Below are 24,770 nucleotides of genomic sequence, written 5' to 3' on the forward strand. Positions count from 1 at the left end.
TTGTTTTCTTGAATGTTGCACATATTGACATTGGAATGAAATGTAATTTTAAGTTCAGAAGAGGCAACTTTCAAAGGGACAAGTTAATTTATTGGTCGTCAACCCAAAGCAAAATTATCTCAAATATACAGAACAAGAGACACCGCCGATACCCAGATTCAACAATTGATCATTTCTTTATACAGCCATTTTTAAAAATGTAAGAAAAAAAAAGTCTCACCTCTCAAATCAAAGACATAAAACCAGCATGATTAAATAGGTATGAATCATTCAGAACAAGGGTCTTCCCAGTGTTAACTACAGTACAGGTGTTGCCTCTAATGCCAATCAACATTTATTTTAGTCCTGTGCAAGTACAGAGATGTTTTTGTACAAACCGAACACCCAAGTATAGGCTGCATTATAAATTAGATGAAACATTGCATTTGTCTGTTTTCACAGTGGACAAATCAAGTTGTATTACATGACAAGGGAATCAAATTAGTTGTATGTTCCCATTGCCTTATAGTTTGGGAGAGTATTCAGAGAACAGTTGTACTGAACAGAAGGGTAGTCGGTATTGAAGGGAGTTTCATTTGAGGTGAAATCCTTATTCACATAATTACAGTAAGTGCAATCTACGGGGTGTCAATGACAAAGTGAATGCAACTGTGGTTACACGGACATCTGATATCTAGGGTGCATCCTATGGGCCCTGGTCAAAAGTAGTCCCCTATATAGGGAACAAGGTGCTATTTGGGATGCACACTTTGAATCTATTATAGACAGTACATACACTTGCCACTCATTGGGAAGGCACAGACCCAACCCCCCATACTACACAGACATTACCCCCAAATGGGCTTCCGAAGCTAGAATGATCCTGTCTCTGTGAAACTAAAGTCAATGACCTTCTCAGCTAGTTAAACCGTAATAAAATATGTGATTCAGTAGAATTAGCTCATCTCATATTCACATATGAGCTACAGTACATAGAGGTCGGTTCTACACACACTGAAAACAGGCACGCCAGTGTTAAACTGCTACACATCCATACAACATTGTTATAAAAACCCACTTCTTCTAGCAAACTGCTTCATCAATAATGTTCAGATCTATGTACTACATTTACAAATGTGCTTTTAGTTCCTGTGTTTACGTTGGTGCCCTCTCCATCTTATCAGCTCCTATCTACTGCTCAAACATGCTCTGCCCACAATGCAACACCTGGGCACAAACACAGTAGCAGCCAAATATAAACCAGCAGCCTCGATGTTTGTGTGTGTGTGTGTGTGTTAGCGCTAACTCATTGTGTAGTCCAGTGATGGATTCCTACTGTTCTTTCTTCACTTTTAGATCTACTTTCACTGGTGTAGGATTACCTTAACATATTAAAACACAAGTAAGATTTTTTTTATTGAGAAATGAAGAGGCGTAAGGCCAATAGATTTTCTCCCTCTGACTAACTAAAACAGACAGTTTTCAAATACAAAAAAAAAAAGGACATTGTTCCAATACAGTCAAATTATAATTTGAAATACATGCACGCAACACATTTGTATTACCCCATTGAAATCAAATGCATGATTTAGGCGGTGAAAGTTTGAGTCAGGTACACATTTCTCAGGTTAGGATACGTCGCTTTAGTTCAGTCTAGTTTAGAGGGACGTTCACTCCTGCTATGAAAGCTTAGTGTGTTGATACAGTGGATCTAAAACATGTTATTGCTATCCAACTTTAAATGCTTATAAATATTTCCACTTGCATCTTATTAGTTAGGCAAAATACTTACAAATCATTTTTCCCAAGCCACAGTACCCAACAGCAACCCATGTACCATGTCCCCGACTCCTGTCACATCAATGAAAAAAGGAAAGCTCTTTATGTACAGTGCAGGGGGGAGGGGGGGAAACAGGAAAAGTCTTCATTAGAAGCGTATACGTAATATTCCCAAGAGCCCCAGTCTCAAGCGTTTATAACCCGTAATGTTGTTTATGTTCACTTGGTTGAAAAAAAAAGACAACGTAAAGCTAAGAGAAGATGGCTGATGATGATTAAAAACAGCTTCTACACAGCAGTTCCAGAGGTCCATTATTTAAATGTTCACCAGTAGTCCAGAACCACCACATTCCATCACTCAATTGTTCCCAAAGGAACTTGGGAGATTACATTCTAAAATCAACCACAACAACACTACTACTGGCCCCCTTTGCTCTCCTGCTGAACTCTGTATGCGTTTCTCACTCAGAACAGAAAGCCTCATTGGATACCTCACTGATGAGAGCTGCGTTAGAAGGACTCTCCACCAGGCGATGTAAGGTCAGGGGTTAAGAGTTAAAGGGTCATGGTGGAGGGGAGAAGGAGGAAGTAACAGGAAGCGAAGAAGAGAGCAGCAGCGAGCCTCGGTGTACACATAGGACAAACTTGTTCTTCAATATAGAGCAGTGAGCCTAAGGACAGACAGGAGACTAGATTCCCCCGGTAGCTGCAGGAGCTTCTAGGTTGTAAAGGAGAGACAGGAGGCTAGGGGTTCCTCCTGGTAGCTGGAAATGCCACCTGTTACTCCAGAAGATCCTAGAGACACACAGAGAACAAACATTCCTATGTAAGTGGACTTTTAATAGGAAGGACTAGAGAAAACACTGAGGCAAAGGAAAGTCACAACCAATTCTTCACCAAGGGATTGAGGTAAATTGTATATTTATAATAAGTGCGGAGGCCATACAAAAAAAACGTTTGTGTGTTTGTACCATTACCTCGTCTGAATCGTGTAAGCCGGTCTTGTTGCTAGCCCGAGTGTGGTTGCTGTCTAATGGCTCGTCTACTCCGTCTCCCTGGGCCTCAGCATGCTGCTGTAGGACAGAGTACCTGTGTACCAGGAACCTGGAGGAGCCAATCAAAACACACCGAGCCACTTATAACCTTTTCACACATCATTGTGCCGACCAGAACCAAACGGTGCTGGCTCAGATATTGACATTTTTTTTCACTGTGCTTGAGTAACCGTCTCTGATCTTAAACAACAACAACAGTATAGCTTGATTTGCTATGTACCGATCTTAAAACGACAACAGTATAGCTTGATTCGCTATGTACCGATCTTAAAACAACAGTATAGCTTGATTTGCTATGTACCGATCTTAAAACAACAACAGTATAGCTTGATTTGCTCTGTACCGATCTTAAAACAGCAGTATAGCTTGATTTGCTATGTACCGATCTTAAAACAACAGCAGTATAGCTTGATTTGCTATGTACCGATCTTAAAACAACAGCAGTATAGCTTGATTTGCTATGTACCGATCTTAAAACAACAGCAGTATAGCTTGATTTGCTATGTACCGATCTTAAAACAACAGTATAGCTTGATTTGCTATGTACCGATCTTAAAACAACAGCAGTATAGCTTGATTTGCTATGTACCGATCTTAAAACAACAGTATAGCTTGATTTGCTATGTACCGATCTTAAAACAACAGCAGTATAGCTTGATTTGCTCTGTACCGAACTTAAAACAACAGTTGCTGTACTGACCTTCCACCACAGACGTACTTCTTGACAAAGAGGAACCCGGCCACGACACTGAGCAGGATAATGATCAGAACTGTCACTACGATGGGCGTTGAGCTGGACAGATGGCCGTCCGTCTTTAGGAGGGGAGAGATACAGAGAGAGTAAAAAGGACAACTCTTCCATCGTTGTCATGCAGTATACATAGAGAGAGAGACTTCCAGAAATGGGAAAGCATGTGTTACCATGACTACTGACAGTCGTGCAGCAGGATTAAGGTCATGTAACCGATGGTTACTGAGGTTTACACTGTTTTGAAGATGAAATCCCTATCAATCTTTCTGTCAGTCTCTTGGGTTAAAATGTTTTAAGTGATTCCACGTTCAAACTGCCCTTGTTATATGTAAGTTGTCAAATTCAATAAATGTTACGCAAGGATTCCTTCCATAGTTTTTTTGACATTCTAGAACAGGACCAGTGAGAACCAGTGAAAACCAGTGTGGACCAGTGGCGTGGTCATCTCTACTCACCAGTAGTTCCTGAGGTCCCAGTAGGTCATTGACACACCTCTTACTGAGGTCTATCTCTTTTCTCTCCGGCTGTGTTCCTCCCTCACACTTATCCCCAGGGATCTTCCTATAGCTGTGGACCAAGACGACATGGTTAGTGGTTAGTCATGGTCACAAAGAAAGTATCTTACATAAATCAAATTGTATTGGTCACATACACATAGTTAGCAGATGTTATTGGTCACATACACATAGTTAGCAGATGTTATTGGTCACATACACATAGTTAGCAGATGTTATTGGTCACATACACATAGTTAGCAGATGTTATTGGTCACATACACATAGTTAGCAGATGTTATTGGTCACATACACATGGTTAGCAGATGTTATTGGTCACATACACATAGTTAGCAGATGTTATTGGTCACATACACATAGTTAGCAGATGTTATTGGTCACATACACATAGTTAGCAGATGTTATTGGTCACATACACATGGTTAGCAGATGTTATTGGTCACATACACATGGTTAGCAGATGTTATTGGTCACATACACACAGTTAGCAGATGTTATTGGTCACATACACACAGTTAGCAGATGTTATTGTGAGTGTAGCAAAATGCTTGTGCTTAAATATACAGTGGGGCAAAAAAGTATTTAGTCAGCCACTAATTGTGCAAGTTCTCCCACTTAAAAAGATGAGAGGCCTGTAATGTTCATCATAGATACACTTCAACTATGACAGACAAAATGAGAAGAAAACAAATCCAGAAAATCATTTATTTGCAAATTATGGTGGAAAATAAGTATTTGGTCACCTACAAACTAGCAAAAATTCTGGCTCTCACAGACCTGTAACTTCTTCTTTAAAAGGCTCCTCTGTCCTCCACTCGTTACCTGTATTAATGGCACCTGTTTGAACTTGTTATCAGTATAAAAGACACCTGTCCACAACCTCAAACAGTTACACTCCAAACTCCACTATGGCCAAGACCAAAGAGCTGTCAAAGGACACCAGAAACAAAATTGTAGACCTGCACCAGGCTGGGAAGATTGAATCTGCAATAGGTAAGCAGCTTGGTTTGAAGAAATCAACTGTGGGAGCAATTATTAGGAAATGGAAGACATGCAAGACCACTGATAATCTCCCTCGATCTGGGGCTCCACGCAAGATCTCTCCCCATGGGGTCAAAATGATCACAAGAACGGTGAGCAAAAATCCTAGAACCACACGGGGGGACCTAGTGAATGACCTGCAGAGAGCTGGGACCAAAGTAACAAAGCCTACCATCAGTAACACACTACGCTGCCTGGGACTCAAATCCTGCAGTGCCAGACGTGTCCCCCTGCTTAAGCCAGTACATGTCCAGGCCCGTCTGAAGTTTGCTAGAGAGCATTTGGATGATCCAGAAGAAGATTGGGAGAATGTCATTTGGTCAGATGAAACCAAAATATAACTTTTTGGTAAAAACTCAACTCGTCGTGTTTGGAGGACAAAGAATGCTGAGTTGCATCCAAAGAACACCATACCTACTGTGAAGCATGGGGGTGGAAACATCATGCTTTGGGGCTGTTTTTCTGCAAAGGGACCAGGACGACTGATCCGTGTAAAGGAAAGAATTAATGGGGCCATGTATCGTGAGATTTTGAGTGAAAACCTCCTTCCATCAGCAAGGGCATTGAAGATGAAACGTGGCTGGGTCTTTAAGCATGACAATGATCCCAAACACATCACCCGGGCAACGAAGGAGTGGCTTCGTAAGAAGCGTTTCAAGGTCCTGGAGTGGCCTAGCCAGTCTCCAGATCTCAACCCCATAGAAAATCTTTGGAGGGAGTTGAAAATCCGTGTTGCCCAGCAACAGCCCCAAAACATCACTGCTCTAGAGGAGATCTGCATGGAGGAATGGGCCAAAATACCAGCAACAGTGTGTGAAAACCTTGTGAAGACTTACAGAAAACATTTGACCTCTGTCATTGCCAACAAAGGATATTTAAAGTATTGAGATAAACTTTTGTTATTGACCAAATACTTATTTTCCACCATAATTTGCAAATAAATTAATTAAAAATCGTACAATGTGATTTTCTGGAAACTTCCAGAAATAGGAACCCATGTGCTACCATGACTACTGACAGTTGTGCAGCACGATCAGGTGGTTCCGTGATGCACACTCTGATAAGTCACCTTGTCTTAGACCTGTAGACTTGTGTTAGCTCCTCAAGCTAATTCCTAGACTTTAGCACAGTGGGCTAACAGTCTTGTGATACACAGTGCAGGAGATCCAGGTTGGACCACAGATGACTAAAGCCTTACCCTCTGGTCTGCAGCAGCTCCTTCTTGCCTTGCAGACAGAACTCCAGAACGTGGCCCTTCAGGTCAGGCTGCTCCACACACTCGGAGCTGTTCTCTTTACGATAGTACCCAAAGTCACTGCAGGATGGCAGCGTGGAGCAGGTTAGACAGGGACAGCAGGCAGACAGCACAGTTAGTGGTGTTGAGAACAATTACTATTCTTCTGCCACTGGTAAAATGTCTGGAGCTAGGGTGACCACCACAGTGTACAGTGGCTAGGGTGACCACCACATTGTACAGTAGCTAGGGTGACCGCCACAGTGTACAGTAGCTAGGGTGACCGCCACAGTGTACAGTAGCTAGGGTGACCGCCACAGTGTACAGTAGCTAGGGTGACTGCCACAGTGTACAGTAGCTAGGGTGACCACCACTATGTACTGGAGCTAGGGTGACCACCACTATGTACTGGAGCTATGGTGACCACCACTATGTACTGGAGCTAGGGTGACCACCACAGTGTACTGGAGCTGACTGAAACATATGCAGTAAACTGTAAAGTTCGCCCAACTTTAAATACCATTGTGGTTACGTTCCCATTTCCATACCGCCACACCAGAATGCATGCCCAATACAAGGCTTGATCTTAGGAGGTATACTAGCGTGGCTAAGGGAACAGATTCATGAGGACTAGACTTCTCACCACAGAAAGTCATCCAGGGTGCAGGGACAAGGGGCGGGTTGCTTGTTGACCTCATAGTCCCGTCCGTTCAAGCAGACAGAGGCCTTCCTCAGACGCAGGAACTTCTCCTTGTAACCCAACATACAGCCGTCGTTAGGGTCGCTGATGTCATCAGAGTGCGCCAGCCACTGCACGTAGTCTTGGTCCTCACCTGAGAAACAGACATGAGTTTGCACAAGGTTTTAGTTCGGTGGGCTAACACAGACCTGTGATGTGCTGGAGACCCAGGAGCCATCTATTACGGCAGCTTTTTTCCCCTGGTACTGGGTACTCAGTGTTATAATGCATGTCTGGGTACTGGGTACTCAGTGTTATAATGCATGTCTGGGTACTGGGTGTTATAATGCATGTCTGGGTACTGGGTACTCAGTGTTATAATGCATGTCTGGGTACTGGGTGTTATAATGCATGTTTAGGTACTGGGTACTCAGTGTTATAATGCATGTCTGGGTACTGGGTACTCAGTGTTATAATGCATGTCTGGGTACTCGGTGTTATAATGCATGTCTGTATCACATCATTAGCCTACAGTAGCTGTATCCCATGGTATTACTTGTACTCACAGTCTCTAGTGAGCAGCTCTCTGAAGTCGATGGTGACTGATACCCAGTACTGACTGAGCAGAGAGTCTCTGTAGCCCCAGACACTGACGTTCATAGACCTCGCCCCCGGCTCCGACGCTAGCCCTGTGAAGTGGATGGGATCGCTAGTGAACTGGTGAACGTGCCAGCACTGGCCCTCATCTGTGGAAAACCTGACAGGAAAGAACACAATACTGTATATCAGCACAATGAGGTGTTTTATTGTACGTTTAAGTGGTTTATTTCTTTCTTGGCCTCTGCATTCTAGCCTGGGTACCAGTTTGTCTTACAGCCGAATAGTACGAGACTGGGATCCAGGCTTCCTGCGTCGCCTGTCTGAAACGACAGCCTGATCTATTCCTTATACAGTACACAACTTTTGACCAGAGCCCTTCTTATGGAAACACAGACGTACTTGATGTCTTTGATGGGCTGAGCAGAGTGCTCCACGGCCACCAGGAGTCCACCAGAGTCCAGGATGGCATAGTGGTGAGGTCCCTCCAGGGCCTGTAGCCAGGTGTAACCTCCATCATCTGACACGAATACGTCAGGCTTCATCACAGAGATGGCATCGCCCACACTCCCTGAGAGGTCAGAGGGAAGAGGGGTCAGGGGTCAGAGGGGAGAGGTTAGAGGTCAAAATTAAATAGACAGTAAGGTGTAGCCTCTGTCATCTGATAGTTTATTTATTAAGTTACTGTATATTCTTCAAGAATCCATGTGAATTATTATTTTTTTGAAATGGATGCACCAATCCGTTTAGAGAACAGATGGTATACCTCCTGAACCAGTTGACCTATCAGAAGAAGAAGAAGAAGAAACCCCACAGCCCTATCCATAACACACTGCACGGCATATCCTCTTCAATCAAAATCACAGTCACTTAGTGGTGCGATATTGACTACATTTTGCACGTCATCATTTGCATGCCAGCAGGGTGTGGTCCATCAAGGTGATGGAGTGACACAGGTGTGTGTGTGTGTGTGTGTGTGTGTGTTTACAGCACACAATCAGCTTCAACTTTGTCAATGTAACATCAGCTCTACACTTTCCAGACCAGGAGGAGAACTCCGTCCATTCAGGTGTGTTCCTTTCTATCTCAGAATGTGTGTCTAATGCAGACCTGGGTTTTAAATACCATTTTAATAGTATGTCAATTACTTTCCAAGACATTTGTTAGTAAATAATTGGAAGAATATATATATATTTTTAAACACAATCAGTTGAATATTTGATATGTTTGGAATTACACTTGGAAAGTATTGGCATGTATTTGAAAATACTAAAATACACAGTATTTATACAAATACATACTGTGCTGCATTTAAACCCTGTATTTAAAATGATGTATATGGACATATTTTGAAAAAGTTGGTTATTTATAGGACATTATTTGAAAATACTTTCAAATAGTTCCAACAGAGGTAGGTGATTCAGTCCACATTAAATTTAAAAATACTCCCAATATTTATATTACTACCAATCAAACACACGTGTATTTAAAACCAGTTCTAAATCTAATGTATGAAACAAAAATGGGGGAAATGCTAGTTTTTGCAGAATTTGATAATGTCTTATTCAACACATCTGATGAAAATAAGTGTCATGTCATTTTCTGATATGGAGTGATTTCCTTAAATTGACTGAGTAGAAATGGAATTCATCCCAAAATCTTGATTCCTTTGATTGACACATGCTTTACCGTACCATTTGCAACAGGAATAAACTCTATCATTGTCAAAGCATACTAAAGCCCACACACCAATCCAGAAAGTGAAGACATGAACACCTCAGAGACAAACAGAACCTCAGTAGCTGGCCTCCATGCACAAGGCACATCCATCAACACTGCTTCCTGCGCACTCAATCTCATCCCGAGTGTCCCCACCAATGGCTACGTCCTGTGGCTGATCCTGACTGGAGTGGGAGGGACAATATGGCCTCAGAGTTATTCTCGCTCAGACCTGGCCGTGTCTCTTCTGCCTGAATTCTGTCTTCTTTGTTGTCAGCATACACATCAAATCAACTGCCGTCTCAAGTCTTGCAGCATTTGGCACGGGTCTCTTGTACACTGGTCAACCCTTGTTTCAAAGCTGTATCTGTGTGGAGCGTTACCTGGCGGTGGTTCACCCTGTAACCTTTCTGAAGTACAAACCCCTGAGATACAGGGTGGGCTGTTGTGGTGCTGTCTGGCTGATAGTTCTTGGGGCCGGTTTGTTCGGTGTGCATCTGATTTAAAATGTCTATATACATCTATGCTTACTTTGGTTCTGTACCTCCTCCTGATGTATGTGAAGGCGTTCTGCTGCCTCTCAAGGCTGTGAAACGGCCTGGCCCGGGGGAAGGGGACAAATAACATGAAGATGAGGGCGTTTAAGGTCATTTTGATTATCTCGGTGTCTATGATGGCGAGTTACCTCCCCATTATTGTAATTCTATCTTTAGCTATTGTCCCTCAATCATGATGAAATGCAGTACTTCACACATACCATTGGCTTATCCATTTTTGTGATCACTGGGTTTGTGCAGCCTCGCCTCTATGTCCACAGGGCTGGGAAGCTCCCCTGTACCAGGGCTCTCTCAATCTAGTTCCTTTCTTTTCTTCCTCATAGAGGTTTTAAAATGTTTTGGGCATTAATCCTCAACTATTTTTTTCTATGTTTTGATAATCAGGATATCATTTGTTGTTGGTTTTGTTCTATAAATATTTGAAACAGGGAGGAGCCTTTACAAGCCCCTCTGGGTTTTCTACCTCTCCTGTAAATGCTATTTTGACTTGCCTTTTAAACCCTCATCATCACATTGTCTTGTATTTTCCTGTGTGCAAATAAATAAATAACTTAATCATTCTCTGAGGATGAGGTGAGCAGACTACCTATTAGACACAACTGATTCGAACATTATATATTGGTGGTTTTCTGTAGTTCAGTTGGTAGAACACGGTCCTCTGTAGTTCAGGTAGTAGAGCACGGTCCTCTGTAGTTCAGTTGGTAGAGCACGGTCCTCTGTAGTTCAGTTGGTAGAACACGGTCCTCTGTAGTTCAGGTAGTAGAACACGGTCCTCTGTAGTTCAGCTGGTAGAACACGGTCCTCTGTAGTTCAGCTGGTAGAACACGGTCCTCTGTAGTTCAGCTGGTAGAACACGGTCCTCTGTAGTTCAGGTAGTAGAACACGGTCCTCTGTAGTTCAGTTAGTAGAACACGGTCCTCTGTAGTTCAGTTGGTAGAGCACGGTCCTCTGTAGTTCAGTTGGTAGAACACGGTCCTCTGTTGTTCAGTTAGTAGAACACGGTCCTCTGTAGTTCAGTTAGTAGAACACGGTCCTCTGTAGTTCAGTTGGTAGAACACGGTCCTCTGTAGTTCAGTTGGTAGAACACGGTCCTCTGTAGTTCAGTTAGTAGAACACGGTCCTCTGTAGTTCAGGTAGTAGAACACGGACCTCTGTAGTTCAGTTAGTAGAACACGGTCCTCTGTAGTTCAGTTAGTAGAACACGGTCCTCTGTTGTTCAGTTAGTAGAGCACGGTCCTCTGTAGTTCAGTTGGTAGAGCACGGTCCTCTGTTGTTCAGTTGGTAGAGCATGGTCCAGGATAGTTGGTTCGATACCCGGGACCACCACTAAATGTATGCAGCATGAATAAGTTGCTTTGGATAAAACTGTCTCCTAAAAGGCATATATTGTATCATTACAGGGGTGTCACACTAATTTATTAATAATAATATAATATCCAGTGCCTTCGGAAAGTATTCCGACCCCTTGACGTTTTCCACATTTTGTGAATTTGGGTTATAAAATTGATAAAATAGTCCCCCCCCCCTCTCATCATTTCTACAAACCCCATAATGACAAAGCAAAGTGTTTTTTTAGAAACTGAAATATTGCATTAGCATAAGTATTTGGAACCTTTACTCAGTACTTTGTTGAAGCACCTTTGGCAGCAATTAAATGACACTACAAGTATGAAGCAAGCTTGGCACCTGTATTTGGGGAGTTTCTCCCATTCTTCTCTGCAGATCCTCTCAAACTCTGTCAGGTTGGATAGGGAGCGTTGCTGCACAGCTATTTTCAGGTCAAAATTAATTATGAGGATTTGTATTTATTTAATCAATTTTAGAATAAGGCTGTAACGTTAAAAAACAAAAAGTGGAAAAAGTCTCGGGGTCTAAATACTTTCCGAAGGCACTGTATGTCTTTTAGATTACGGGAGAAGGCCACAGATCAGTGGCTGAGTCTAGACATGAACCACAAGTGTCAACGCTGGACCAGCCTCCGGCACAAACACAACTGCCTGTCCTTTTTGCTTAGTCAAATTGAAATAGTCATGGACAGGTTAATGAGGATGAGGTGTGTGTGTGTGTGTGTGTGTGTGTGTGTGAGTGATTTACCGTGAGCCATGATGAGTCCTACAGCGTTTGGTTCACTGAGAGGCAGCATGGGGACGTTCAGCTTCATAGCCGTGCTGTAAGCTGCGTGGATGTGGAGACTGCACTTGTCGGGGTCTTTGGCTGTGGAGTCACACTTGGTGTTGGCAGGTTTCTGCAGGGGCACCCATTCCCCTCCCTGGTCGAAGGACACCACGGACTGCACCGAGCCGTCTGGAGGAGAAATAAATAAACACAACGACGAGACAGAGGTTATCCTGAGAGACATATAGATATAATCCAGCGTTTCTCCATGTATGGCTGCTCTCCTATAGACATGCAGCTGAACTCACACTGAACAGCAAATGAAAGTCATTCATCCTAGGCCTCATAACTGTTACGGCGGAAACACACCGCAGTCTGTCTGGGACACAGTCACGCACCAATGCCGTTGGAACTCCCTTTACCATCTCAGGCCTGCTCTACCTGTTGGGGGATTCAAAGCAGGCGTGTGTGTGTGTGTAGTCCCTACCCTCTGCCAGTATACTGGTGATGAAGACCCCTCGTAGAGAGGTAACGTTGGTGAAGTCAGTGTCTCCCCCAGTGGTGGTGTAGAGGTGACGCTCCAGAGACTTAGAGTACACGGTACCCCTGTCGTCTGACACGTAGATGCTGCCATAGCCTGTGTCTGGGGACATATAGGAGAAGAACTGTATTTGGGTACTGTAGAGATAAGAAATGGAGAAAAGTGAAGGAGAGGAGGGGAGTAACAGGGGAGGAGAGGAGGACAGTAACAGGGGAGGAGAGGAGGACAGTAACAGGGGAGGAGACGAGGACAGGTCCAGGGGAGGAGAGGAGGACAGGTCCAGGGGAGGAGAGGAGGACAGGTCCAGGGGAGGAGAGGAGAACTGGTCCAGGGGAGGAGAGGAGGACAGGAATAGGGGAGGAGAGGATGACAGGTCCAGGGGAGGAGAGGATGACAGGTCCAGGGGAGGAGAGGAGGACAGTAACAGGGGAGGAGAGGAGGACAGGTCCAGGGGAGGAGAGGAGGACAGGTCCAGGGGAGGAGAGGAGGACAGGTCCAGGGGAGGAGAGGAGGACAGGTCCAGGGGAGGAGAGGATGACAGGTCCAGGGGAGGAGAGGAGGACAGGTCCAGGGGAGGAGAGGATGACAGGTCCAGGGGAGGAGAGGATGACAGGTCCAGGGGAGGAGAGGATGACAGGTCCAGGGGAGGAGAGGAGGAGAGGAAAGGAGGAACAGGGGAGGAGAGGAGGCGAGGAGGAGAACAGGGGAGGAGATTGAGAGGAACAGGGGAGGAAAGGAGGAACAGGGGAGGAGAGGAGGGGAACAGGGGAGGAGAGGGGAACAGAGACTTAAACAGTGCCTCTTGTCATCTGACACATAGACGGTGCCAAAGCCAGTGTCCGGGGACATAAAGGATTAGGTCACTGTATTAGGTCACTGCGACAACTGTATTAGAATAGATAAACAATGGAGAAAAGTGAAGGAGAGGAATAGAGGAGACATGGCAAGTGTCTGGAGACACTGAAACATTTAGAAACTAAAGGAAAACTTTTTAAGAGAAAGTTGTTCCATGTAGTGAACCTGTTATTCAATGCATTTGTATGGGCTAAAAGCAATAAGACCCTCCAAATTTTTTTTAATGTATAAACATAATACCAGTCAAAAGTTCGAACACACCTACTCATTAAAGGGTTTTTCCTTAATTTGTACTATTATTTACATTGTTACATCATGCAGTAATTTAAAAAAAGTGTTAAACAAATCAAAATCTATTTTATATTTGAGATTCTTCAAAGGAGCCACCCGTTTCCTTGATGACAGCTTTGCACACTCTTGGCATTCTCTCAACCAGCTTCATGAGGTAGTCACCTGGAATGCATTTCAATGAACAGGTGTGCCTTGTTAAAAGTTCATTTGTGGAATTTCTTTCCTTCTTAATGCGTTTGAGCCAATCAGTTGTGTTGTGACAAGGTAGGGGTGGTATACAGAAGATAACCCTGTTTGGTAAAAGACCAAGTCCATATCATGGCAAGAACAGCTCAAATAAGCAAAGATAAACTTTAAGATATGAAGGTCAGTCAATGTGGAAAATTTCTTGAACTTCAAAAGTTTCTTCAAGTGCAGTCGCAAAAGCCATCAAGCGCTCTGATGAAACTGGCTCTCATGAGGACCGCCACAGAAAGACCCAGTTACCTCTGCTGCAGAGGATAAGTTCATTAGAGTTAACTGGCTCTCATGAGGACCGCCACAGAAAAGGAAGACCCAGTTACCTCTGCTGCAGAGGATAAGTTCATTAGAGTTAACTGGCTCTCATGAGGACCGCCACAGGAAAGGAAGACCCAGAGATAACTCTAATGGACTGATCCTCTGCAGCAGAGGTAACTCTGGGTCTTCCTTTCCTGTGGCGGTCCTCATGAGAGCCAGTTAACTCTAATGAACTGATCCTCCGCATCAGAGGTAACTGTCTCTCATGAGGACCGCCACAGGAAAGGAAGACCCAGAGTTACCTCTGCTGCAGAGGATAAGTTCATTAGAGTTAACTGGCTCTCATGAGGACTACCACAGGAAAGGAAGACCCAGAGTTACCTCTGCTGCAGATGATAAGTTCATTAGAGTTAACTGGCTCTCATGAGGACTACCACAGGAAAGGAAGACCCAGAGTTACCTCTGCTGCAGAGGATAAGTTCATTAGAGTTACCAGCCTCAGAAATTGCAAGGGTTTTTATTTATTTTTACTATTTTCTACATTGTAGAATATTAGTGAAGACATCTGGGTTCGCGCCCCCCCCTTGGGTTGTGCCGTGGCGGAGATCTTTGTGGGCTATACTCGGCCTTGTCTCAGGATGGTAAGTTGGTGGTTGAAGACATCCCTCTAGTGGTGTGGGGGCTGTGCTTTGGCAAAGTGGGTGGGGTTATATCCTGCCTGTTTGCCCTGTCTGGGGGTATCATCGGATGGGGCCAGAGTGTCTCCTGACCCCTCCTGTCTCAGCCTCCAGTATTTATGCTGCAGTAGTTTATGTGTCGGGGGGCTAGGGTCAGTCTGTTATATCTGGAGTACTTCTCCTGTCTTATCCAGTGTCCTGTGTGAATTTAAGTATGCTCTCTCCAATTCTCTCTCGCGGAGGACCTGAGCCCTAGGATCATGCCTCAGGACTACCTGGCATGATGACTCCTTGCTGTCCCCAGCCCACCTGGCCGTGCTGCTGCTCCAGTTTCAACTGTTCTGCCTGCGGCTATGGAACCCTGACCTGTTCACTGGACGTGCTACCTTGTCCAGGACCTGCTGTTTTTAACTCTCTAGAGACAGCAGGAGCGGTAGAGATACTCTGAATGATCGGCTATGAAAAGCCAACTGACCTTTACTCCGGAGGTGCTGACATGCTGCACTCTCGACAACTACTGTGATTATTATTATTTGACCATGCTGGTCATCTATGAACATTTGAACATCTTGGCCATGTTCTGTTATAATCTCCACCAGGCACAGCCAGAAGAGGACTGGCCACCCCTCATTGCCTGGTTCCTCTCTAGGTTTCTTCTCTAGGTTCTGGCCTTTCTAGTGAGTTTTTCCTAGCCACCGTGCTTCTACACCTGCATTGCTTGCTGTTTGGGGTTTTAGGCTGGGTTTCTGTACAGCACTTTGAGCTATCAGCTGATGTAAGAAGGGTTATATAAATAAATTTGATCAACTATGAAATAACACATATGGAATCATGCAGTAACAAAAACAAAGTTAAACTAATCCAAATATATTCAATAGAAACACAAGCAATGGACATTAGACCAGTGGAAATTTATTCTTTGGTCTGAGGAGTCCACATTTTTGAATTTTGGTTCCAACTGCCGTGTCTTTGTGAGACGCAGAGTAGGTGAACAGATGATCTCCGCATGTGTGGTTCCCACCGTGAAGCATGGAGGAGGTGGTTTTATGGTGTGGGGGTGCTCTGCTGGTGACACGGTCTGTGATTTATTCAGAATTCAAGGCACACTTAACCAACATGGCTAATGATAGTGATACGCCATCTCATCTGGTTTGCGCTTAGTGGGACTATCATTTGTTTTTCAACTGGACAATGACCCAACACACCTCCAGGCAGTGTAAGAGCTATTTGACCAAAAAGGAGAGTGATGAGTGCTGCATCAGATGACCTGGCCTCCACAATCACCCGACCTCAACACAATTGAGGTAGTTTGGGCTGAGAAAAATAGTTTTAAAAAATAAAGAAAAACCCTTGAATGAGTGTGTCCAAACTTTTGACACACACACACATATATATATATATATATATATATTTTTTTTTATGGACTTCAAGGTGTCTTAAAAATCCAATTCAAATAGCTAAATGATCCTTGCTATGACCTTCTTAAAACAAGTAGAAGAAGATCGGAATAGGAGCGGAAGGAGATGAAGGGAGGTCAAGAGGACATGAAAGGATGAGGAGAGAACATCGGTCCTGTTAGGGTCCTCTCCAACATGGTTAACTAGAGTGACATTCTGTGGAAAAAAAGAACACAGTATAGGCTATTGACTGACCTCCTGGTTCATCCACGTGCATGAACACCATGTCGTCATTGGCTGACAAGATAGAATAGAACTCCTCGTGGCCAACCGGAGGCAGCTGAGCCATGTTCCAATCCTCCCCCTGGTTAGTCGACACATGGATCATCCTCAGAGTGCCCTGGGTGAGGGAGACAGAGACAGAGAGACAGACAGAGAGAGGGGAGGGAGAGACAGAGAGGGGGGGGGGGGGGAGGGGGGCAGAGAGAGAGGGGAGGGAGAGACAGAGAGGGGGGGGGAGAGAAATAGGGGGGAGAGAGAAAGAAGGGGGAGAGAGAGAAAGAGGGGGGGAGAGATGCAAAGATAGAGATGCAGAGATAGAGTGCAAGGGAATGAGAGAGTGCGAGGGAATGAGAAAGACAGTGAGAGGGAGATAGAGAGATGGTATCAGCTAGGCCTTAGGCTTAAAGAACAAGCTCACATACAAAACATTTGCAAACTAACACACACAAATAAACAAGTACACCACACCGACACACACTCATACTTACAGTTCCAGTCATAACAGAAGCAAAGAGGAACTTTCCCCCCAGGCCGAAAGAGAAGATTTTAATGGCAACAGTCTTGATGGTCTTCCCGTAGTCTACCGTCTTTCTCAAGTCTAGCATCCCCCTTTCATCTGAGAGAGAGAGAGAGATGGAAAGAGAGTGATTGATCGAGAGAGAGAGAGAGAGAGAGAGAGAGAGAGAGGAATTGATGGAAACAGCGATAGAGGGATTGAGAGAGAAAGAAAGAGAGGGATTGATGAAAGACTTGGATTTGGGATTGATCAAGACTTTCAGTTTCTAACTATAAGAATAGATAAAAGTAAACATCTTTCTCTCTCAATCCCTCTATCACTGTTTCCATCAATCCCTCTCTCGCTCTTTCCTTGGCATCCATGTCAACTATTTATGTCAGTCTGTCACGAGAGACTGTGAAATCATTTTCAAGGTTTATTAGCTATTTGAATGGATGTCAGTGTCACTCACTGCAGGATCCATTGAGGTTGGTGGTAAAGAATAGGTTACTGTCCATCCCCCTGGAAACAGAGAAGACAAGCGGTCACACATTACTGTACAGAACCTAGCCTTTATAAACATGTACAAGCTGTCCCCCACACATTACTGTACATAATCTAGCCTTTATAAACATGTACAAGCTGTCACACATTACTGTACAGAACCTAGCCTTTATAAACATGTACAAGCTGTCCCCCACACATTACTGTACAGATCCTAGCCTTTATAAACATGTACAAGCTGTCCCCCACACATTACTGTACAGAACCTAGCCTTTATAAACATGTACAAGCTGTCCCCCACACATTACTGTACAGAACCTAGCCTTTATAAACATGTACAAGCTGTCCCCCACACATTACTGTACAGAACCTAGCCTTTATAAACATGTACAAGCTGTCCCCCACACATTACTGTACAGATCCTAGCCTTTATAAACATGTACAAGCTGTCCCCCACACATTACTGTACAGATCCTAGCCTTTATAAACATGTACAAGCTGTCCCCCACACATTACTGTACAGATCCTAGCCTTTATAAACATGTACAAGCTGTCCCCCACACATTACTGTACAGAACCTAGCCTTTATAAACATGTACAAGCTGTCCCCCACACATTACTGTACAGAACCTAGCCTTTATAAACATGTACAAGCTGTCCCCCACACATTACTGTACAGAACCTAGCCTTTATAAACATGTACAAGCTGTCCCCCACACATTACTGTACAGAACCTAGCCTTTATAAACATGTACAAGCTGTCCCCCACACATTACTGTACAGAACCTAGCCTTTATAAACATGTACAAGCTGTCCCCCCAAACATTACTGTACAGAACCTAGCCTTTGGAAACATTTACAAAATAGCCAAACATGTTTTGTTGTAAGTACAGCACCATGGTCACTGTTTTTGAAACTATAGTGGAATAAAATATGACTTCGTTGAGGATATTCTTCGGGACACACTGGTAACAGTTGAAAATGCGCTGCTCCTGCGGTACTAAAAAAAGACCTCGGTGACGTGTTTCATCATCTTAGCGGCTAATTGTCATGGTGCAACAGTTAGTTTACCACACGTCTCATCCCGCAGACGGTTAGAGCCGTGCCCTTCTCAAACAGGTACTTCGCGCCAACGGTTCCATTGTGCCGATCTTCAGAATCTCGTCATGTCCTAGTTAGGAATATAGGTCAAGCTAAACTATCAAGGTTAGGTTTCAAGGGGACTGGGAAGAGAGGCTGGGTGGCGTGATATCGCTGTATGTGTTTCTGCCTGCCTGCCTGCCTGCCTTTGTGTGTCTGTGTGTGTCTGTGTGTGTGTGTGTGTGTGTGTGTACTCAACACTACTGGTGCTGCAGCATTAGAAAGTGAACCGGCGAAGGTAAACAAACAGAGCTAGTACCGATGCCCTTTCATCACAGCTAGTACTGACTTGGCCCAGAGAACACCTAGTCAAACACGAACTAACAAAGGGCTTGGCCCAGAGAATACCTAGTCAAACACTAAACTAACAAAGGGCTTGGCCCAGAAAACACCTAGTCAAACACTAAACTAACAAAGGGCTTGGCCCAGAGAACACCTAGTCAAACACTAAACTAACAAAGGGCTTGGCCCAGAGAACACCTAGTCAAACACTAAACTAACAAAGGGCTTGGCCCAGAGAACACCTAGTCAAACACTAAACTAACAAAGGGCTTGGCCCAGAGAACACCTAGTCAAACACGAACTAACAAAGGGCTTGGCCCAGAGAACACCTAGTCAAACATTAAACTAACAAAGGGCTTGGCCCAGAGAACACCTAGTCAAACATTAAACTAACATAACTGCAATGCCAGTTTCCTGCCTGCTTTTACTGTTTGCATGGTGCCCTGACAACAGTGGGGGAAGTACTGGATGTTTATTCAACATACTCAGGGGTGAAAGTAGATGTAATTTCTTCCTGACACGGGACAATCCTATGTGTGTATGAGCTCTCTGTGGGCCTAGTCTGTGGACTGGGCCTAGTCTGTGGACCGGGCCTAGTCGTGAAGATTTGTCATTTAACGTTTAAACTGCATTACCTTTTATTGTGTCATAAACACAACCGGTCCGCACGTCTCAGTGTCGCCCACTCGACCTCTGCCTTGTCAGTGTTTTCATCTAAGCACGGCACATTTTGGAACGTAGGCTATACCACACGTTTTCAAGTCCATTCGTTCATTTTTCATGCCTCTGACATGCAGTAATGATAAAGAATAATAATAACTAGTAACAATATATAGTAACGATAAAGAGTAACGATATATAGTAACGGTAACGATAAAGAGTAACGATATAGTACTGATAAGTACCGATATAGTACTGATAAGTACCGATATAGTACTGATAAGTACCGATATAGTACTGATAAGTACCGATATAGTACTGATAAGTAACGATATAGTACTGATAACGACAGTACTGATAAGTAACGACATAGTACTGATAAGTAACGACATAGTACTGATAAGTAACGACATAGCAATGATAAGTAACGATATAGTACTGATAAGTAACGATACAGTATTGATAAGTAACGATATAGTACTGATAAGTAACGATATATTACTGATAAGTAACGATATAGTAATGATAAGTACCGATATAGTACTGATAAGTAACGATATATATATATATATAAATATAATTCCATCAAATCAACCTCAGGGACTCAGAGCTGCAGTTCGAGAGGGAATGAACATTCAGTACAGTCTACATAACAATAGTGGTCATTATAGGAAATCAAAACAGACCGTGAACAATGGTATAACTGGCTGCTAATAGATCATATATATATATATAATATATATATATATAACTATTACCCTGTGGCAGCCATGTAAGGATGGGTTCTTCTGCTAACTCTATTCTTAACATATTTACCTAAAAAAAAAGTTGTCTCTTACCATTTGGCCAGACACACCATGTCGTGGATCTTCCTCCACTTCTCCCCAAAGTCCTCAGACAGCCAGAGTTCATTCTGTAAAAAGGGTTAAATGGTTAACAAGGGTATTCAAAATGCACACACACACACACACACACAAAAGATAATGGACGCCAGTAATGTTCTCTAGTTTTGTTTGGATTCCCACAGCTCAACTCTCCACCTCTGACACAGGCCTGCTATTGCGTCGGACCTGCTATTGCGTCAGATCATAAAGGGATTTAGAGGGTCTTCACACTTAAAGACTTTCTGCTAAAATACTCTCTGAGCATGGGCTCAAAAAGTGCGACCGTTTCATATGCAACAAAATATTCGAGCAGGAGTTTTATTTATTAGGAAATAAATCTCCCAGATAATAACGGTTGTGGTGATAAGGCTTCCCATTGTACCATTGTTTCAGGACGGCCTTAGAGAAACGAGTGCAGATTTCAAAAGCGTCATGGCTGCACCATCACTACAGTGAAAACGGCTTTGCTTCCAACCCGATCAGGGTCGAAAGATCTGACCCATATTACCGGCACCAAATATGGATCTTCCTATAGCGAATTTAAATAAATGAATAAATGTAGAAACCATGCCATGGACCGTTCTAAATCTACTCATGTATCGTTAACACATTTAATCGTATCAACAATTTAGGTTTTTATAATAAATCTATATGTCTTTACAGCATTATGTAATAGTTGTAGATGTCCTTCAGAAGTAGATTGAATTCATACAGGCCCAGTATAGGCTGAATCTCAATCCATTATAAAACGGTTTTTAAAAAAAAAAAGTATTTTCTGGTGCTCCTAAATTTCATGTGGTGCTCCTAAATTTCATGTGGTGCTCCTAAATTTCATGTGGTGCTCCTAAATTTCATGTGGTGCTCCTTACTTTGTTAAGTAGGAAGCACCAGTGCTACTAATTAATACATTTAAAAAATGTAGAGTCCTGCTCGTCCGACAGTTGCTCCCCCTCTGTCGGGGCAGTGTAAACAGAATTGTCTCATTGAGCCAACACTCTTACAACGTATATATATATATTTTTTTTAAATCGCAGAGCAATGTTTTTGAAACAACTGAAACGTACAGACATTTTGAAGACTTGTCTTAAGTTTTTTACTTGAATTGTAGTAACAGGCTGTTTCATTTTGAAATTGTCGCCGTAGCTTTAAATCCCAGCAGCGTTTTTGTTGTTGTTGCTTTGCAGGCAATAAAGAAACTCCCCCGGTGAATCATCAACGTTTTCAATGGAAACGTGCTTTTACCTCGTATAATGACTTCCATGATACTGATCAAATGAAGCCTGCTTTGTTCTAAGGTCACTTTGATATGCTAGTGTAAGCCTAAGAGTACATACAGTCCCTTCGGAATGTATTCAGACCCCGAGACTTCTTCCACCTTTTGTTACGTTACAGCTTTATTCTAAAATGGATTAAATAAATAAAAATTCCTCAGCAATCAGCAATCAACACACAATAGTCCATAATGACATCACAATACCTCATAATGACATCACAATACCCCAGAATGACATCACAATACCCCAGAATGACATCACAATACCCCAGAATGAAAAAAGCAAAAACAGGTTTAGACATTTTAGCAAATGTATAAAACAGACACACCCTATTTACATAAGTATTCAGACATTTGGCTATAAGATTCAAAATTGAGCTCAGGTGTATCCTGCTTCCATTGATCATCCTTGAGATGTTTCTACAACTTGATTGGAGTCCACACACCTGTCTATATAAGCTCACACAGTTAACAGTGCATGCTAGAGAAAAAAACAAGCCACACGGTCGAATGAATTGTCCATAGAGTTCAGAGACAGGATTGTGTCGAGGCACAGATCTGGGAAAGGGTACCAAAAAATGTCTGCAGCATTGAAGGTCCCCAAGAACACAGTGGCCTCCATCATTCTTAAATGGAAGAAGTTTGGAACCACCAAGACCTAGAGCTGGCCAAACTGAACAATTGGGGGAGAAGGGGCTCCCGAGTGGCGCAGCGTTCTAAGGCACTGCATCTCAGTGCAAGAGGCATCACTATAGTCCCTGGTTCGAATCCAGGCTGCATCACATCTGGCTGTGATTGGGAGTCCATAGGGTGTTGTCCGGGTTTGGCCGGGGTAGGCCCTCATTGTCAATAAGAATTTGTTCTTAACTGACTTGCCTAGTTAAATAAAGGTTAAAAAAATATTTAAATAGGGCCTTGGTCAGGGAGGTGACCAAGAACCCGATGAACAGAGTCAGATGTCAGAGTGAACCTCTGTGGACATGGGAGAATCTTCCAGAAGGACAACCATTTCTGCAGCACTCCTCCAATCAGGCCTTTATGGTAGAGGGGCCAGACGGAAGCCACTCCTCAGTAAAAGGCACATGATAGCCTGCTTGGAGTTTGCTAGGAGGCATCTAAAGGACTCGCAGACCATGAGAAACAAGATTCTCTCATCTGATGAAACCAAGATTGAACTCTTTGACCTGAATGCCAAGCGTCACGTCTGGAGGAAACCTGGCACCATCCCTACGGTGAAGCATGGTGGTGGTGGCAGACTCATGCTGTGGGGATGTTTCTCAGCAGCAGGGACTGGGAGACTAGTCAGGATCGAGGCAAAGATGAACAGAGAGATTATTGATGAAAACCTGCTCCAGAGCTCTCAGAACCTCAAACTGATTAAATTAAAGACAGACGGAAGCTCCGAACACCTGTGTGGAATGGAAGAATGGCCGCCAGAAATGTGATGTCACTGAAAAACACCATCTTCTTCTGCAACTGTGAAAAAGCAGGTTAAAACAGTGGGTATTTTGCATTTTTAAAATAATTTTTATGCGATATGAAAGTAAAGGGCTTTATGTTTCTAGAATCGTATCACAATTGAGAATGGATTCACGTTTAGATGGAGTATTTTGGCTGTTTTGGCTGCCAGAGCCAGTCTACCTCTGAACCATATTACGCTCTTGAATAATGTAACAATTCACAAGTATGTGCAGACAATTAAAGGGTTTATTTTATTAAAGGGTTTATTTTCTTGTCCGTACACATTAGATTAGCTGACATTACACAGCTAACTCCTGCTAGAGAGCTAGTGCCTTCAGAAAGGATTCACACCCCTTGCCTTAGTCAACATTTTGTTGTTTTACAGCCCAAATTTAAAATGGATTCAATTTAGATATATTGATTATTATTATTATTTTTATTATTATTATTATATATTTGGGGGGGTTGGGGACCCCCAGAGCAAGGCGGGGGGGCCCACGGGCTTGGATTGTTAAATAGTTTGTGCTTAAATGGCTAGTGGCTACTGTGATATTTACGGTAAATTTGAGCTGCGACCCAAGAATGTCACGTTTCCAGACACAACAAAAGGCTAAGGCAAGGATGTAATATGAATTGGCCACTCCTCAGACTCTCCTTTATTATCTTGTAGTGGGAATAAGGTCATAGATAAAGAAGGTCTGAACAGCTCATCAATCCTGAGCGCTACATCACGGGAGACTGGCCAGACGACAGGTGTGTAAAAGTGCTGATAACTTGTGTGTGCTGATGGGTCTGGGTGTTAGGAGAAGTAAGAATATGTTGTATTACTCCACAGCTTCCATAAGCAAGCACACACACACAAACACCCTGACCCCCCCACTCACAGTGTTGCTGATGACCAGGAGAACGTTGGCGTCTATGGGGTTGTATATGATCTGCATCAAGGGGTTGAAGGGAAGGTCCTGCTGCTCAAAGCTGTTCCCAAAGTCTCTGGAGATAAAGATACGAGAGCCCAGGCTGCCAGACACATCACCTGTCAGGATCACCTGAGAGGAGCAGGACAGGCAAAACCAAATTAACTCCTAGAACTATTAGGAACATCGAACAGATTTTTTTTTTGCTACATACGGAGACATCCCGTATTATAAACTTAGAAAAGTAACTAAGCTTTCAGTAAAAGTGTTGCCATTATATGCCATGTAAGCTAGTTCACGGGTTTTAAACACAAAACGAGTCTTACCTTCCCAGAGTTCTCTGGTCCGATGGCGATGCCGAACTCTGTCCGGATGAAAGTGTTGTTGATGAGGTTTGTGACGTCCTGGAACGACTTCCCGTAGTTCTCACTGAGGAGGCAGAGAAGGAGGTGAGACGGTCAAATAAGGACACTTTCTTGTCCAAATACACTTAATATACTTTTAAATATTTAACCAGTTGTCAGCTCAAATAATAGCTGTATTCTTACGCGGACATTCTTGCGACATAACTGGTGGTGAATCGCAACATGAAGA

General features: G+C 43.4%; 1 protein-coding gene across 3 annotated transcripts in view; it reads right to left on the reverse strand.

The window, feature by feature from the left end:
• Positions 1-68: 68 nt before the first annotated feature.
• LOC110492692 (sortilin) overlaps positions 69-24,770 on the reverse strand; it is a 43,167-nt gene continuing 18,465 nt past the window's right edge. For all 3 annotated transcript variants that reach the window (XM_090203932.1, XM_090203933.1, XM_036947731.2), the window contains 16 exons: positions 24,503-24,605; positions 24,147-24,308; positions 20,484-20,557; positions 17,531-17,580; positions 17,051-17,178; positions 16,536-16,680; positions 12,509-12,664; positions 12,001-12,210; positions 8,033-8,201; positions 7,600-7,790; positions 6,998-7,187; positions 6,319-6,435; positions 4,020-4,131; positions 3,514-3,626; positions 2,736-2,862; positions 69-2,553 (listed from right to left, as the gene is read on the reverse strand). In XM_090203932.1, the coding sequence (XP_090060058.1) occupies positions 2,539-2,553; positions 2,736-2,862; positions 3,514-3,626; positions 4,020-4,131; positions 6,319-6,435; positions 6,998-7,187; positions 7,600-7,790; positions 8,033-8,201; positions 12,001-12,210; positions 12,509-12,664; positions 16,536-16,680; positions 17,051-17,178; positions 17,531-17,580; positions 20,484-20,557; positions 24,147-24,308; positions 24,503-24,605 (2,062 nt within the window). In that variant the 3' untranslated portion in view covers positions 69-2,538. The remainder of the gene's footprint in view (positions 2,554-2,735; positions 2,863-3,513; positions 3,627-4,019; positions 4,132-6,318; positions 6,436-6,997; positions 7,188-7,599; positions 7,791-8,032; positions 8,202-12,000; positions 12,211-12,508; positions 12,665-16,535; positions 16,681-17,050; positions 17,179-17,530; positions 17,581-20,483; positions 20,558-24,146; positions 24,309-24,502; positions 24,606-24,770) is intronic.

The sequence above is a fragment of the Oncorhynchus mykiss genome, chromosome 16 (genome assembly GCF_057628025.1).
Source record: "Oncorhynchus mykiss isolate SJ-2025 chromosome 16, ASM5762802v1, whole genome shotgun sequence".
In the NCBI taxonomy this organism is placed as follows: domain Eukaryota; kingdom Metazoa; phylum Chordata; class Actinopteri; order Salmoniformes; family Salmonidae; genus Oncorhynchus; species Oncorhynchus mykiss.